Genomic DNA, 17,488 nt, shown 5'->3' with positions numbered 1-17,488 from the left:
AGAGAGAGAGAGAGAGAGAGAGAGAGAGAGAGAGAGAGAGAGGAAGAAAGAAAGAAAGAAAGAAAGAAAGAAAGAAAGAAAGAAAGAAAGAAAGAAAGAAAGAAAGAAAGAAAGAAAGAAAGAAAGAGAAAGAAGGAAGGAAGGAAAGAAAGAAAGAAAGAAAGAAAGAAAGAAAGAAAGAAAGAAAGAAAGAAAGAAAGAAAGAAAGAAAGAAAGAAAGAAAGAAAGAAAGAAAGAAAGAAAGAAAAGAAAAGAAAAGAAAAGAAAAGAAAAGAAAGGCCAGTATAGGCCAGTGGAAAGAACACTAAATCTGGAGTTAAAGGACCTGATCCATTAATCCTGTAAATATTGAAATCTGGACTTGAACTCAGGTCTTCTGACTCTTGAGCCTAAGACCTTTACTACCCCACACCAATAAATAATGGGTGTTCGATAAGTGTTTGTTGGATTAATTGGATTTCTGCACTTTCCCCTGGGAGACAGCCTTGGCTAAATAAACTCATAAGGTGAGTCACTGATTTTGAGCAAGTGGAAGCCTGATGGCAGCTGGGAGATCTGTCTGCCCTGGGGACTGGATAGAAGAGGACTTGATCCCTGTATTCCAGTGAATTTAGCAGAGCTTGTATGCTAGTTAGAGGCCTGCCATGCCGTTCTTCTGGTTTTCACGCTTCTGCCTTTGGGCCCCAAGCTTTGTAGAGGCTCATTGAATGGAAGCAACAGCTTCACAGGCAAGGTCATGTCATGAACTCGGAGTCAGAGGAAGATCAGGAATCTCCACCATTTATTAGCTTTATGACCCCAGACAGGTCCACTTCCTTTCTCTAGGACTCAGTGTCCTTATCTGTAAAATGGGGATAATAATCCCTGTGCTCTCTGACTCACAAGGTTGTTGTAAGAATCAAATGAAAACATATGTTAAGCATTTGGCCAACTTGAAAGCCAATGGCTATGATTATTATCCTCTGATTATCTGTCCGAGCTTAGACAAGCAGCTTCTCCTCTCTGAACCTCAGTGCCCTTGTTGTAGAGTGGGTAGGATTATATTTGAACTCCATACCACTTATAATTGAGTCATAAAATCATAATATTCAGAGTAGAAAGTGACCATGGGCTCTTTAGAGATGGGCTGGAGGCAGAGGACCTAGGCTCGAATACTACCTCAGATGTTTCTTACTTGTATGAACATGTATTCTGTTTCCTCATCTTTAAAATGAGGAACTTGTTCTAAGTAGGCTTCAGGGGAAACTGGGGCTCTAAGGTTAAGTGACTTGGCTAAGACGTAACCGGTAAAGGGATGCAGGAGGAGTCGGGTGATGGTGATGGCGGCTGCTTCTGTCTTTACAGCGGCGTCAGCAGGACCTGGGGCTGGGCGTCTCTGGGGAGCAGTATCCTGGCAGAGTTTGGATCTCTACACCTGGAGTTCTTACACCTCACCAAGATCTCTGGCAACCCGATCTTCGCTAGAAAGGCAAGTGCTAGGAGAGCTCCCTCCCCTTTGGGTGGCGGCAGGGAGTGGGTCACACTCTTGCAAATGGGCGACAGGGAAACGCGTCTGCCCCTTGGTGGGGGCACGGGGGAAAGACGCCAGCCTCCCTAGACACGAAGCAAACACATGCTCCTTTGGGTGACAGCTGGTGCTGGGGAGGGTGGGCTCAGGGAGCCCCCGGGAGCCGGGAGAGGTTGGGAAAAGCCAGAGCACTTCGCTAAGGAGAAAATCTGAGCCAGGTTGGGTTAGCGTGGTGGCAGGCGCCCATATGTGCATCGGAGCAAGATGCCACAGCGGAATTTTGAGGCAGCGGCTCAACTTAGCAGAAACTGGCCCCCTGGTGCAAAAAGCACGTCTGCCAGGCTGGCAGCCTCTGAGAAGGTGCAGCTAGCGCTCTGCGCTCTGTGCGAGGAGCGAAGCAGCCACGCCGGCGCCTGGGGGTGCTCGGTGTTAGCGAAGAGCCCACTACGGAGCCGGAGCTCACTGCCTAAGGATGCCCGGCAGCTGCTTGGTCACTGAGCTGTCTAAAAGTGCAAGGAGCTTGAGAGGTAGGGAGTTCCACATCAGAACCATTTCATTCAACTCAACAAGCACTCGTTAAACACCTACTGTGTGCTGAGAACTAGTGTTAGATACTGGGAATACAAAGAGAAAAGGGAAATAGCCCCTGCCCTCAAGGAACTTACATTCTAGCAGGGAGAAATATCATATCGATAAGTAAATCCTTCCTTCCTTCCTTCCTTCCTCCCTCCCTCCCTCCCTTCCTGCCTCTCTCTCCTCCCTCCCTCTCTCTTTCTCTCTCTCTCTCTCCTCTCTCTTTTCTCTCTCCTCTTTCCTCTCTTCCTTTCTCTCTTCTCTCTCCTCTTTTTTTCTCTTTCTCTCCCTCTCTCTTCTTCTCCTTCTCTGTCTCTTTTTCTTTCTCTTTCTTTTTCCTTTCCTCTCTCTTCTTCTCTCACTTTTTCTCTCTCCACAAACACATACACAAACACATTTCCTTCTCTGTCAATGGATCCAATCAACTAATCAATCATCAATTATTAAGTGCCTAGTATGTTCCAAGCAGGACAGTTAAGGGCTCGGTGGGTAGAGTGCTGGCCCTGAAGTCAGCAAGCCTCATCTTCCTTATTTCCAATCTGGCCTCAGACACTCACTAGCTATAAGACCCTAGGCAAGTCACTGTCCCCTGTCTGCCTCAGTTTCCTCATCTGTAAAATGACCTGGAGAAGGAAATGGCAAACTATTCCAGGATCTCTGCCAAGAAAACCCCAAATGGGGTCAGGAAGAGTCAGATGTGATTGAAATAACTGAACAACAAAATGTGCCAAGCACAGTGTTAACCCCAGGAATACAAAGAAAAAGCAGAAATGGTCCTTGCCCTCCAGAAGTTCACAGTCTAATGGGAGAGACTTTATGCACATATATGAGTATAGGGAGAACCCAGACAAAGCCCATGTGAGTTGGCCTTTGTGTGGGGGTAGGGAGAGGCTCGAGTAGCTGGAGGAGCAGGGAAGGGGAGGATTCAGAAGCATCAGAGAGTTTGAGTGTCTTCCTTGTCACACACACGAAGCCCTCTTAGGAGCCCCTTTTAGAATATGGCAGCCCCTGAGAAGAGAAAGCACCTATATGCTTAGGACCAGGGCGGGGAACCGGTAGCCTCAAGGCCACATATGGCCCTCTAGGTCCTCAAGTGCAGCCCTTTGACTGTGGATTCTGCCAAAGGGTCACATTTGAGGACCTAGAGGGCCACATGTGGCCTCAAGGCTGCAGGTTTCTCACCCCTGGCTTAGGATGATGGTCAAAGGGTCTTTGAGTAGGAAGTGATCTGGAAAATCACCAACTAAAATTCCCCTCCTGAGGAATCTGATTCCTTTCAGAGCGTCCCTAACAAGCAATCCACTCCACTTTCTGCTCTAACAGCTCAACCCGATGTTATTGGATCTCAGAGTTGACAGTGACTTCTGAGGACATCTAGTCTAGCCTGTGAGAGGTCGGGACATCCCTAAAATGAGTGGCAGACCAGCTTCCACTGGAAGACCTCTAGGTGTAGAGAACCCACTGTCTCCCAAGGCAGCCCATCCTGCTTTCATCTATAGGTCTTAGGAAAGTTTCCTTACACCCCTCAATGTGACCCTCTGCACCTTCTGCCTGCTTGTCTTAATTCTGTCTCTGAGGAAAAGCAAAAGAAATCAAATCCCTCTTCCCTATGTGATAATAATAAAAAACCCTCTTCCCTACATGATAATAATAACCTTCTGTAATGACCATTAAAGTCATCATATGGCATCATGTTCTCCCAAGCCATGAGCATTCCAAGGTTAGAACAGTTGCTTCTCTGCTATGATGGCAAAGTCCTCTCCCCCTCTGAGTTGCCCTGAGCTGGATGGATATACTGTGTCATTCCCTTTCCTACAATGCAATACCTAGAACTGAATTTAATACTCCACATGGGCTCTGATAAGGGCAGGAAGCCATGGGACCATTCCGTCCCTCATTCAAGATAATCTGCTTTTGTTAATACAATCTAAGAACACATTAGCATTTCTGACTGTTGTGTCCTACTGTTGACTCATACCCAAATTAAGTTTCTATAGGGGTGGGGAACCTGTGACCTCGAGGCCACATGTGGCCCTCTAGGTCCTCGGGTGTGGCCCTTTGACTGAATCCAAACTTCACAGAATCAAAGGCTGCACTTGAGGACCTAGAGGGTCCCATGTGGCCTCGAGGCCACAGGTTCCCCACCCCTGGATTTAATCTCCCATCCCCTTTTCACATGATCTGTGGTTCTTTCCACCAAATAAATAGTGCTACCATTTACATAGTGCTTTAAAGTTTGCAAAGCATTTGACAAGTATTATCTCATTTTACCGTCACAACAAGCCTGAGACGTAGGTGCTGTTGTTATTCTCATTTTACAGATGAGGAAACTGAGGCAGACAAGGGTTTGTGACTTGCCCTAGCTAGTAAGAGTCTGAGACCAGTTTGAAACTTGGGTCTTCCCGGCTTCTGCATTGTAGGCTCTATACACTGCCTCATCTGCACTGATTTCTTAAATCAAAAATGAAGCCTTTTCCATTTGCTGCTTTTCCATTTCTTTTTAAATTTCATTTGGGCCCATCACTCTAACCTGCTGAAATCTTGGATCCTGAATCCATTTTATCTCAAGATGAAGATAAATGATCACCATCCTTTCTGAAATAACCGTAAGACTTTTAAAGACATCCCATTCCTTTAACTTTCTCCAGCTCCCCCATTTCTGCCATTACCTAGGGCACATTCTTTAATCAGCTCTGACGAGTTCGGAGAAGAGTGGAAAAAGTCCTCCACTCCAGCTCTGAAGTAACCTGAGAGAAGGAAGACAAGACTGGCAGTGCCTTGCTCATGCAGCTGATTTGGGCTGTGAAATGCGAAGATTTCTTTCCAGTTAATTTTTCTGGTCCATTTACATTCTGGGCCTATTTTAGTCCCCCCCAATCATGCCTCCCACTGAGGTGATTATTGGCAGGCCACAAATTGGCCCAAATTCTAGATGGGGCCCATGCCCATGATGGGATCTAATTTAACCTGCTCGGCTGCTCACCGCCAGGACAGCTGGAAATAGCTTGAGGTACAAGCGCATCCTTGCCCTGATTTAATGGGCTCTGTTAACGGGAATGGAAACGAGACCTGACTTGGCAGAGTGCAGAACCATGCTCTGGAAAAAAGGGTCTGACAGCTCAAACGCCAGCTCTCCCTTGCTTGGCTTGTAGATAAATCTATTAACAGTAACATCTGGGGGGGGGGGGCTGTCTTTCTTCTGAGCAGTTCCATAGTGTATTGGATTTAATGTACCGCTGTATGGCAGCCACCAATGTGGGGGTCCCAGTCACACTCCACCTGAGTGGGTGTCGAGAGTATTTAGGGTTATGGTTAGAAACTGAGAGAACCGAGTTCTAGCCCCAGCTTGGCCACTGATTTGCCAAGAGTAACCCTGGGCAACATGCTTCTGTTGAACCTCGATTTTCCCACCCCACAGGATCTTGGGGCTCAGCACACTAGAGAGGATCGTACACTAGGGAGGATCTCAGAGCCTACCAAGTTCAACCCTCTCGTTTTATAGATAAGGAAACTGAGACTTGAGAGTTGAAGAGGGAATCATCATTTCAAGAATGAGGAAGACGATGGTCCAGTCATCTCTGGGAGATTATGGTCAGTTCTGGCTGCCACATTTTAGGAAGGATGTGGACAAAATGGAGATATATAGAGAAGGGTAACCAGAAATCTTAGGGAAGTAGAGACTAGGCCATGGCTGGATCTATTGGAGAATACAGGGTTGCTTAGCCTGGAGGAGAGGAGCTGGAGGGAATAATCACTACCTTCCGGTATTTCAAGGCCCATCCTGTGGAAAAGGAATTAGCTATGGCTAATTCTACCTGGCCCCAGAGGACCAGACTAGAGTGTACACTTAATACTTGTTCAGTTGAATTGTTGAACAGATGGGTGGAAGTGATGTTGTGGTCTATGAAATGAGAGGGTCTGACAAGATGGTCTCTTAAGGATGGTGCCAGCTCCAGCATTCTGTGCTCATTAAGGTCCCTCCCAGCCCTCAGGTTCTCTATTCCACAGTTTCTTCCAGCTCTTATATTCTAGAGGCCCTTCTGGCTCTTGGATTGTATTCTTTTTTTTTTACATTCACTTTTATAAGATTTTGAGTTCCAAATCCCCCCCCCAAGATAGCATGCAATCTGATATAGGCTCTACACATACAATCATATTTCCACATCAGTCTTGTTGTGAAACCAAAGGGAAAAACCATAAGAAAAAAAGCAAACAAAAAAGATAGTATGTTCTGATATGCATTCAGACTCCATAGTTCTTTCTGTGCATGTGGATAGCATTTTCCATCACGAGTCCCTTGGGATTGTCTTAGAGACTTAGATCATTACATTGTACTGAGAAGAGCTAAGTCTATCAGGGTTGGTCATCATACAATGTTACCGTTACTGTGTACAACATTCTCCTGGTTCTGCTCATTTCACTCAGCATCAGTTCATACAATCTTTCCAGGCTTTTCTGAAATCCTCCTGCTCATTTCTTATAGCACAGCCATATTCCACTACATTCATATACCACAACTTATTCAGCCATTCCCCAATTGATGGGCATCCCCTCAATTTCTAATTCTTTGGCATTGCATTCTAAGGTCCCTCCAACTTTGCCATGTCATGCTTTAAAGTCCTGCCAGTCTCTGACATTGTATGTTCTAAGGACCCTTTCAATTCAGAATTCTGTATTCCAGAGCCTATTCCAGCTCTGACATTCTGTCTTCCAAAGCCCCTCTCAGTTCTGCCATTCTATACCCTATTGCTATTCTTGTTCATTCATGCGCAACTCTTGTGACCCCATTTGGGGTTTTCTTGGCAAAGATACTAGAGGGATTTGCCATTTCCTTCTCCAGTTCATTTTACAGATGAGGAAACTGAGGCAAACAGGATTTAGTGACTTGCCCAAAGTCACACAGCTAGTAAGTGTTTGAGGTCAGATTTGAACCAAGGGAGATGAGTCTTCCTGACTCCAGGCCCAGCACTCTATCCACTGTACCACTTGGCTGCCCAGCATTCTGTGTTCTAAGAACCCACCAAGCTATGATCCAAGGTTCCTCCCAATGCTGACATTTAACGATTCTATAATCTGATTGAGGATGATTTACTCTAGAAGGCCCCATATTCTGTAATTGGTCTTTGAGTACTGAGAAGTTGGTTGTAGGAAATGGTGATGTTTAGCTTGGAGATGAGCACAACTTGGGGGTGGGAGTGGGGGTGAAGGTCAGGGAACATGGTCACTGCCCTTGGTGACCAAGTAGTACTGAGAACAAGGTCCCATAATCTGCTTCTCTCCCACCTTGATAACCTGCCCCTCACTTAGCTATCAGGACCATTCCTGGCCTCTACATCTGTCCAAAACTAGTGAGAACCCCTTCATCTAGGACAGTGGTGGGGTACTTGTAGCCTTTTGACTGAATCCAAATTTTACAGAACAAATCCTTTTGGATTCAGTCAAAAGGTCACATTTAAAGATTTAGAATGCCTCGGGTTCCCCATCCTTGGGACTCTAGTGTGTGACTATTGCTGATAACAAGGATATAGCTGATAACAGAGATGTGGACCTCTGGAAGGCAGTTCTTTATATCTAGTCTAAAATCATTCTAAGGTTCCAGCTTCTCAGAATTGGGACAACTGGGCAGTCCCTAAACCAGCCTCTTCCCCGGCTTTCAAATCCCTCTCCATCCCCAAGGGTTTCTTCAGCTTCTGTTTGAGCCTGATCAGTGCCTGGAAGCTCAGCGGGCACCTTGTGTCATTGTTGGAGAAGCCAGGCTATCATACCACTCAACCCAATTTAACCAACATTTATTAAACACCTACTATGTGCCAGGCAATGAGGCAGGTATTGGGGGGGCTACAAAGACAAAAATAAAACAGTCCCTGACCTCCAGGAGGTTACATTCTAGTGGGGATGGAGGCACAGTGCAGTGGGAAAAGCAGATGACCTGTAGTCAGAGGAGCAGGGTTTGAATCCCATTCTGGCCATTATTAGCTGTGCAGTTTGAGGCAAGCTGTTGCCTTTCTCCCAGTAGGTCTTTGTTTTGCTTTGACCAGTTTCTTTCCAAGGTCCTTAGCATTCTGTAACACTGTAAGTATATTTCTACTTTGGCGGCTGGAGCCCTAGGAAAACCCTAGGGAAAAATGCCTGCCCACAAGATATGCACTATATATATACAGCATGCATACACATACACACACATAATTAGCTAGCATTTATATAGCACTTTAAGGTCTGCAAAGAATTTTATAACTATTTATCCTCACAACAACTCTGGGAGGTAGGTGTTACTGTTATATCCCCATTTTTACAGTTTAGGAAACTGAGGCAAACCACAGTTAAATTACTTACCCTGAGTCACACGGCTAGTAACATTGTGAGGCTAGATTTAAATCCTTTTGGGAGGGGCAGTTAGGTAGCAAAGCTGATAGAGGGCCAGCCTTGGAATCAGAAAGACTTGGATTCAAATCCAGCCTCAGATACTTAGTAGCCTTATGACCCTGGGCAAGTCACTTCACACTTCAGCCTCAGTTTCCTCTTCTGTAAAATGAGCTAGACATTGGAAATGACAAGTTTCTCCAGTATCTTTGCTGAGAAAACTCCAAATGGGGTCATGGAGAGTCAGACATGACTGAGTAGCAACAACTTTCTTTGGGAAAGGGACTGTTATCATAGGCAGGGAGCTAGGGCCAGGGCAGAGAGTAGCCAAACCTTGTCCTTTGTATCCCCGGGGTAAACACCGTGGCACACAGTGAACACTCAATAATTATTTGTTGACTGACTGACTGACCAAGCAGGCAGCTTTGAGGGAAAACACTAGGCTAGCCACTGCCCTAAGCTGATAGCACCTTGCCCATGGCCCACCACTGGCCACCTAGAGCAGGCCTCTCAATAGGACTTTGCCCTCCTAGCACAGAGTGAATATCTATAGTAAATCTCTTTTTACCAACAACCCTGAGGGTCCTCCCCTCCTAGTTTGACTTTTTTTTATTAAAGGGGCCATCCCTAGACTCACTTCTTAAAGAGGTCTATTCTCTGAATGGTCATTACCTCACTCTAAGTGAGAACCTGAAAAGACCTTAGCCTAAAAGGGCCAGGGTCTCCCATTGCATCCTGGGCCGTCTTCAGTCATCTTGATGGATATCTGGCCACTGGACCCAGATGGCTCTGGAGGAGAAAGTGAGGCTGGTGACCTTGCACAGCCCTCCCTCACTTAAATCCAAGCCAACAGCAAGTCATGTCACCATCTCCCTGATACCATGGTCCTCTTCAAGAACAAAGGACTGTAGCAGCAAGCACCCCAGTGTCCCCAGGGTAGCTGCCAACACAGGTTCTTGGATCTGCTTTGATAAAGGAAAGCAACTCAAAATGGGTTAACAAGCTTACTTTGATCAGTCAAATATGTATCCTTTACCTAGTTCAGGGGAAAAAGGTCAGCACCCTGAACTTCAGAGTATACAGACAGAATTATCAAGACAGAAAAACAGATCAAGTAGACAGATTTCCAAACTGTCCAACCATTACATCCATACCAAATCAACATCTGGGTTTTTCAAAGCCGGGGTGCTCTCAACAACGGCTTCCCAGATTCTCATCTGATCAAATCACAGAACACTTCTCAAAGTGAGCCCCAAAACAAAGCCTCAAATCAGGGTTTATATAGCCTTCTCCTGGCTCAGAGAATGTAACAACCTTCTGGACCCAATGGCCAATCAAAAAGTATCTACTGTAAAACAAGCCTCCCACCCCAGGCTCCAGGTGCACTTAGCCTAGGGGCAGGGAAGATCTTAAAAATTTACATTTTCATTACAAGGACAAACACAATATTCCTGAGTCTCTGGGAGATGGTCGACTTGACTGAATGGAAACGTGTACTGCTTGTGTCTGCAGATAGGGCAAAAGTATTTTGTTCCTTTGTGGAAATGAGGAATCCCTCCTCTTTTCTCTCTGTACAGGTGAAGAATATCCGCAGGGTCCTCAACAGAACGGAGAAGCCCAAAGGCCTTTATCCCAACTTCCTCAGCCCTGTCAGTGGCAGCTGGGTCCAACGTACGTAGAGCAATCTGCCAGGATGTGTGTGCTTGCCGAAGAAGGCTGCTGGGTTTGGGGGTGCTTCTGTTGTTTTGTTAGTTGCGTTACTAATCATTACCAAGAGTACTTCACTAGTTATGGCCAATCATAACCCTAAAGGCAGCAGGGCATAGTAGACAGAGAGCTGGCCTTGGAGATAGAAAAACCTGGATTCAAGTCCCGACTCTGACAAGTACTGGCTGTGTGGCCCTGGGCGAGTCCCTTAACCTCTTAGGAGCCCACATAACTCTCTCAGGGGATAAGTTTTAGTAGAGGTGCTGACCTGCATTGGCAGAGAGAATGTCCTCACTGAGCAAAATGAGAATGTCCTTCACCTGTGCAAAACCACAGGTCCAGTGCATATAATTATTGCTAGCTAGCATTTATAGAGTATTTAAAGATTTGCAAAGCACCTATATCTACAAATATCCCATTTTATCTTCCCAACAACCCCGAGAGGTTGTGGAGTGGAGAGTTAGTTATATCTGTCCATCTTCAGGTATATAATTAAGCTATTGTTATTATTTTTACATATCAGAAAACTGAAGTAGAAAGAGATCAAATGATTTGCCCAGGGCCACACACTTTAAGATCTACAAAGTGTTCTACAGATGTTAACTCCTTTGATCCTGTGTGCAATTACTCCCATTTTTGCAGATGAGGAAACTGAGGCAAATAGTGATTCCATCAGGTGTTCTTGACCCAGACTCAGTGCCGCTGTGCCATCAAGCTGTTTTTAGTAACAATAATAGCAAGAATAGGGACTGGACCTGTAATTTCACTGGTATAGGGAACTCCCAGGTGAGGAAACTTCCTCTACCAATGCAGGTTAGCACCTTCTCTGCAACTTATCGTCTTAAAGTTGCCTAGAGTGCTGAGAAATTAAGATACTTGCTCGGGGTTGCATAGCCATTATGGGTCAGAGGCAGGACTTGAACCCAGGCCTTTCTGGCTCTAAGGCTAGCTCTCTCTCTACTATAACAAGCTGCTTCTAACAATAATAAGAATAGTTCCTATTTCTGTAGTGCTTTTGTCATCACTTCTGAGCCTCAACATTGCCCTGTGAGGGTACTCTCCTAGGCCCAAGGGGATACTTTAAAACATAGACTACTTCTGCTGTCCTTCTTAGCCCGCTTTCTCTACTCTGTTTGTCTGCTTTCTACACCACAAAGTATTCATTTAGCACCTCCCAGAGCCTAAGCAGATGCTTTGCTCCTGCTGCCTGCCTGACCCACCACCTTTACAGTCACATCTCCTGCCTCTCAGCCTTCTACTGCCCCAGGATGCCTCCCTCCATCCCTTGTGGCAACGGCCCTCACAAGTGGAGAATGATTGATTCAAGCATCGCTCATTGTTCCCCCTTCTTACAGTCCCCAACTGAGGCTACAGCCCCTACAGGCCTGAGATAACTGCCTTGGTTTACAAAGAGGGGTTCCTTGACCCTTCCTTATCTTCCCACTCCAGGTCAGAGTGTGCTCTGATATAAGCCAAGAACCTGAGGGTCTCAGGACCCCTCCCCTGGCACCTAGAGGACTCACCAAGGCCACTAACCGGACAGGGCAGACATCAGACTCTATAAACAGGGCAGCTTACAAAGTCTATAAAAGCCACTTTCACTTGCAGGGGTTATGGCCTGAGGGCCACTTGGGGAGCTTTAAACAATTGGAACAAGAACAGATTGTGTTTTGGCTGGCTTTGAACTCCCAAGTCCCTCTGAGGGGGCGTCAGCTTGGGCCAGGAAAGGATGCTTTTTCTGGCTCTGCACATCTGCACATTATTGCCCTGAAACAGATGTTCCGTGACAGCAAGAGTGTGAGGAGGGACCCAGAGTACAGAAGGAACCCTTAGGCACCAGGAGAAGGAGGGGGACTGGGTCAGGCCATGGAGGGGAATAAGCCCAGCATTTGGAGCCTCAGGACCTGGGTTCAGATCCAGGTTCTGATCACTTCTTAGCTGTATGATCTTAGGCTTATCATATAAACTCTCCAGGCCCATTTTCTCATGTATAAAATGAGAGGTGCAGTGGAAAGCACTCGATTTGGAGTCCCAGGACCTGAGTTCAAATCCATTCTCTGTTACTTTATTCCCCCTGTGACCTCAGCCAAGAGTCTCTGCTTTGGGCCCATTTTCTCATCTATAAAATGAGGCCTTTGGATTAGAATGGCCTCTAAGGTTCCTGCCAGTTCTAGTTCTGTGACTACATGGGCATTCTTAATTTAGGGTCTGTGGATCAATGGATAGATGGCAGGGGATCCATAAACTTGGATGGGAAAATATGGACATCTTAATTTTCACTAACCTCTAACTGAAATTTAGAATTTTATTTCATTGTGAAAGTAAGCAAACAAACATTCCAAGGAGACTCTACCAGCCTGCCCAAGGGGTCCTAGACACACAAAGGTGAAGAGACCCTGGGTTAGATGATCCCTTAGAAGGCCCCTTCTAGACTCAAATCCTGTGCTCCCAGAAGGCAAGGCAGGCTCTGTCATTACTGACTTCAGTTATATCTCCCCATACTTTACAATGGGGAACCTGGACACTCCTAGATTCTCAGTCCTAGGTGAAAGGGGCACAAGACACCTTCCAATCCCCCTCCAACCTAAACAGGAACCCCCTGCAGAGGGGACAGCCCAGTGGTGCAATGGAGAACACATAAAACTTGGAGTCAGAAAGATTGAGTTCGAATCCTGCCTCAGACACTTATGGGAGAGGGGACAGCCCAATGGTGCAATGGAGAACACACAGAACTTGGAGTCAGAAAGATTGAGTTAGAATCCTGCCTCAGACACTTATGGGGCAAATCATATAAATATCTCTGTGCCTCAGTTTCCTCATCTGTAAATATGAAAATAACAATAGTGAGATAACTGGGTTGTTGTGAAATCAAGTGAGTTAACATGTGAGGTGCTCTATAATGCTAGCTATTAGCAACATCATTATTACCCCCTCTGACAAGTAGCTGTTAAGACTCCATATGACAAGGACCTTACTACCTTTTTTTGGGCTGCTCAGCAATACTGGTCTCCCACCAAGGGAGAGTTAATAGAGAATGGGAGACTTTCCAAAATGGGTAAATAATGAGAACCACAGAGGGCCAGATATTTTCAAGACAGTCTTGCAAATAGCCTGGAGTGCCCATGGAAAATCAGAATTTCTGCCAGAGAACGGTCATCTTTAGACATATATATGGGGTGTGCTCAGCACCTTTGGGGCACAAAGCAATACAAGGCTCAGACTTCCTCCCCAGCTCCCTGCTGACTGTCTGGTTGGAACAAGACATTTATCCCTGCTAATTAAAAACAGAAGACAGGATGTGCTAAGTGCCCAATGGGCAGGACCGAGCGCTAGGGATGCTCAGAGGAGGCATCAGTGTGGGATGGAGGGATTCTGGGAATAATTCCTGGAGGAGATTCCTTGGACTAGACCCTGAAAAAATGGACTCTTCATTGGGAGCAAGAATGGAATTGAAGGGGTGGTTTAGTAATTTCCCCTGTATGTATCTTGTTTGCACATAGTTTTTGCATATTGCTTCTGTAAGAGCTCATTGAATCTCTGAGAGCAGCTGGGCATCCTCGAAAGTAGACATTCTTAATCTAGGTTCCATGAACTTTAAACAAATTTTAACTCAATATAACTGGTTTCCTTTGTGATCCTCTGTGTTCTACTTTAGGCATTTGAAAACACCTTTTGAGAAGGGATCCATAGACTTAACTGGGCTGCCAAAAGGCGCATCCATGAGATCAGTAAGGTTAAGAACCCCTTGGCTCTGAGATTATAACCCCTAGAGAGGGGGAGGGGGAGGGGCAACTTTAGAAGCCCTCTACTCCAACTCCTCGATTTGTGGATTAAGAACTAAAGACCAGGGAAGTTAAGTGATTTGTCCAAGGTAATTCAGGGAGTAAGTGTCAAAGGTAGGGTCCTCCAACTCCAAAGTCAAAGTGTTTTTTCCACGTTGTCATGCAGAATCTGCATTGGCAAAGGACAGTTTCCTCACTAGAATTCCACTAGGCAATGGAGTAAGTTGGAATTTGCTTCCCCTCACCAAAAGAATCATCATCATCATCATCATCATCATTATTTTACAGGGTGTCCCAAAAATCTTAGTGCGGTCTTGGGCTTTAATGAGTTTAAAACTACATTAAGATTTTTGAGACAGACTTGGGAGAGAGAGACAGAGAGACAGAGACAGAGGAGAGACAGAGAGAGGAAGACATACAGAGGGAGGGGGGGAGGGGGAGGGAGAGGGAGAGAAACAGAGAGAGAGATCTGGGAGTTGTTGACATTGAGGTGATGACTGACCCTAAGAAAACTAATTTGAATGAGTATGAAAGTGTCAAGGGAAGAAAATAAGGCCCAGGACATAGCCCTGAGGGCTAGCATGGTTAGGGGAGAGGAAATGGGCGATGGTGACCAGCAGAGGAGCCTGGAAAGGGACAGTAGGAAGAGAAGTAGGAGGAAACAGCCTCACAGGAGCTAAGGAAGGAGAAAGTGGGGGGGGGGGGAGAAAGAGTGAGAAACAGACAGAGAGAAGAGAGGTAGAAGAGGGAGATTCAGAGACAGACAAAGAGAGAGATACAGGGAGACAGAGAGAGAAAAGAAGGAGAGGAGAGGAGAGAGAGAGAGACATAGTCAGAGAGACAAACAGAGAGAGAAAGATGGAGAGAGAGAAAAAAAGATGGAGGGGGGGAGACAGACAGAGAGAGAGACAGAGAGAGGGAGGGAGGGAGAGGGAGAGACAGAGAGAGAGAGAGCTCAGCAGGAGTATGTGGTCAGCAGTACAAAAGTGCAGAAGCTGTGGGGAGGTCAAGGTGGCTAAGTCCTGAGACAAAGCCCTTGAGGTCTAGGGAGGGGAGGACGAGGTGGGGCCAGATAAAGAAGCATGTAGATGGTGAGGAAGCAGAAGCTACAAATACAGGTAACAACAGCAGCAGTTAGGCAGCACCTACTACGCATCAGGCACTGTGCTAAGCACTGAGCGAATTCGATCCACCCTGGGAGGTAGATGCTGTTATTATCCCCATTTTACAGTTGAGAAAACTGAGGCAAATAGCATTTCAATGACTCTCAGGGTCACCCAGTGAGGAAGTGTCTGAGACAAGCTTTGAGCTTGGCTCTCCCTGCCAGGGCTCAGTGCTCCATGGCCTTGGCTGCCTGGCTGACCCTTAGCAGTCCCCTAAGAGGCTTTGGGCTGTGACTGGGAGATGAGGAGAATGAGGGCTCAGGAGGGTGAGGGGTAGAGTCTGAAGATGGGATGGGGTGGGAGGCAGGGCAGGCGCAGGGGCTGCTGGGGCAAGCACGCCCCCCCCCCCAGGCACAAGCAAAGGATGAGGACCAGACTGATGAAAAAGAGACCCCTAACCTAACCTAGGCAGGGAAGAGGGAGAGGGGGCTCCCAGAGAGGAGGAATTGGAGATCCCAGTGATCGGATGACTCCTCCTGGGCTTCATTCCAGGTCCTCTGCCTTTTGGTGCAAGGGATAGAGTACCAGGCCTGGAGTGGGGAAGACCTGAGTTCCAGTCCAGCCTCAGACCCTTACTAACCATGTGACCCTGGGCAAGTTATTTAACTTCTTTTTGCCTCAGTTTCTTTATCTGCAAAATGGGGATAATAACAGTGCCCACCTCCTAGGTTGTTGTGAAGCTCAAATGAGAGAATGATTGGAAAGAGCTTAGCGTAGTACCTGGCACATAGTAGGTGCTATTGTTATAATGTCTTTACAATTTGTGCTCCAAGGACCTTTCCAGTTTGACTATTCTCCCTTCTGAGGCCCCTTCTATCCTCAAGTCTGTATTCACCTACATGCTATTCGAAGAGTCTTTACAGCTGCAACATTGCAAAGCTCTTTCCAAATCTGTGTGTCCATGTCTGATGCCCATAGGACCATAGATTCAGAGACCACCTTGTCCAATTTCTGCTTTTTACAGATGGGGAAACTGAGGCCCACGGAAAATTACTTTTCTAAGGTCACACAGATAATAAGTGGTAGAGTCAGGCTTTGAACTCAGTCCTCTGACTCCAGAGTCAGAATTCTCTCCACTGTATCATGCTACCACCCTTCAAATAGTCTATCTTCTAAGACTCCTCCCAACTCTGACATCCTGTGTTCCAAGGGCCCTCCCAGCTCTGACATTCCATGTTCTAAGGGCCCTCCCAGCTCTGGCATTCCATGTTCTAAGGGCCCTCCCAGCTCTGACCTTCTGTGTCCTAAGGGCCCTCCCAGCTCTGACATCCTGTGTTCTAAGGGCCCTCCCAGCTCTGACATTCCATGTTCTAAGGGCCCTCCCAGCTCTGGCATTCCATGTTCTAAGGGTCCTCCCAGCTCTGACATTTTAATTTTTCCGAGTGGAATGGGCAATTTCCTCATCTATAAATGACATAATGATACCCATCTCCCAGAACACTGGTCATCAAATAAGACAACAGGTATGAAAGCCCTTTGAAAACCATAAGCATCACAGAGTATTACTGAGGCTTTTCTGCAGTGCTAGAAACAAGAAGTTCCTCTGGAGTCCCCAAAGGACCTGAGAACAGTTCTTTGCATATCTATGAGGCCAGGAGGTCCAGAAATTATGACCTTCCTTGCCAGTGGGCTCATCCCCTTGTGACCTCTAGCAAAAACTACTTACAAAGCAGAAAGTATTTTTAACCAAAGCATGCTGCTGCCAGATCCTCAGCACTGGGAGAAAAGGATGGTCTGAATTACTGATGATGGTCATGAGAGGAGACTGTTCAAGAATTGTGGCTTCTTTTAATTGCAAGACACTGACTATAAGGAGATAAACTCTTTTGCCTGGTGTTATCATAAAGCCAGTGCCGCAGACCCCCTGAGCAGGGCAGGAGCCCCGGCCTAAACAGTTACCTTTCTTTCCAAGCTAAGAGGAGACCTCCTGCTGGGAATCATAATTCCTCCTCATGCTGTGCCCAGAGTACCAGGCTGGGCGAAAATCTGTTATGCATGGAAAATTGTTCTCCATTAATAAAATATGAGGCCTGTGGTTGGCAAAAAGCAGGCATATGGTTATGGATTAAGGGAAAAGGGCATTGGTCATGGAGCCAAAGCACCTGGTTTGAGCCTTCAGCCATGATATCTGTGAGCAGGGTGTGCCCCCGGGCAGGTCAAGAAGCTTTGACTCCCTCATCCACGAAGGGGGTACAGTGATGACTTGTCTACCACAGAATAGTGCTGTGAAAACAGCATTCTGTAAACCTTGAAGCATTGGACACGGGAGGTGTGGTAGAGTATCTTAAAGGGCCCTTAGAACCCAGAATGTCAGAGCTGGGAAGGTCCTTAGAACACAGGATGTCAGAGCTGGGAGGGCCCTTAGAACACAGGATGTCAGATCTGGGAGGGCCCTT

The 17,488-nt window shown here is 46.5% G+C and overlaps 1 protein-coding gene across 1 annotated transcript in view; it reads left to right on the top strand.

Moving 5' to 3' along the window:
* The window catches only part of MAN1C1 (mannosidase alpha class 1C member 1), a 216,656-nt gene that overhangs the window by 182,020 nt on the left and 17,148 nt on the right, over window positions 1-17,488 (top strand). The window contains exons 6-7 of the mRNA XM_069079049.1: window positions 1,345-1,468; window positions 10,018-10,111. Coding sequence (XP_068935150.1) covers window positions 1,345-1,468; window positions 10,018-10,111 — 218 coding nt within the window. The remainder of the gene's footprint in view (window positions 1-1,344; window positions 1,469-10,017; window positions 10,112-17,488) is intronic.

The sequence above is a fragment of the Petaurus breviceps genome, unplaced genomic scaffold, assembly GCF_028583685.1.
Source record: "Petaurus breviceps papuanus isolate PSGF00001 unplaced genomic scaffold, PetGlider_PUasm1.0 91041, whole genome shotgun sequence".
Classification (NCBI taxonomy): domain Eukaryota; kingdom Metazoa; phylum Chordata; class Mammalia; order Diprotodontia; family Petauridae; genus Petaurus; species Petaurus breviceps.
Note: the sequence above shows the minus strand (reverse complement) of the source record. Positions and strands in the feature narration are given on the sequence as shown.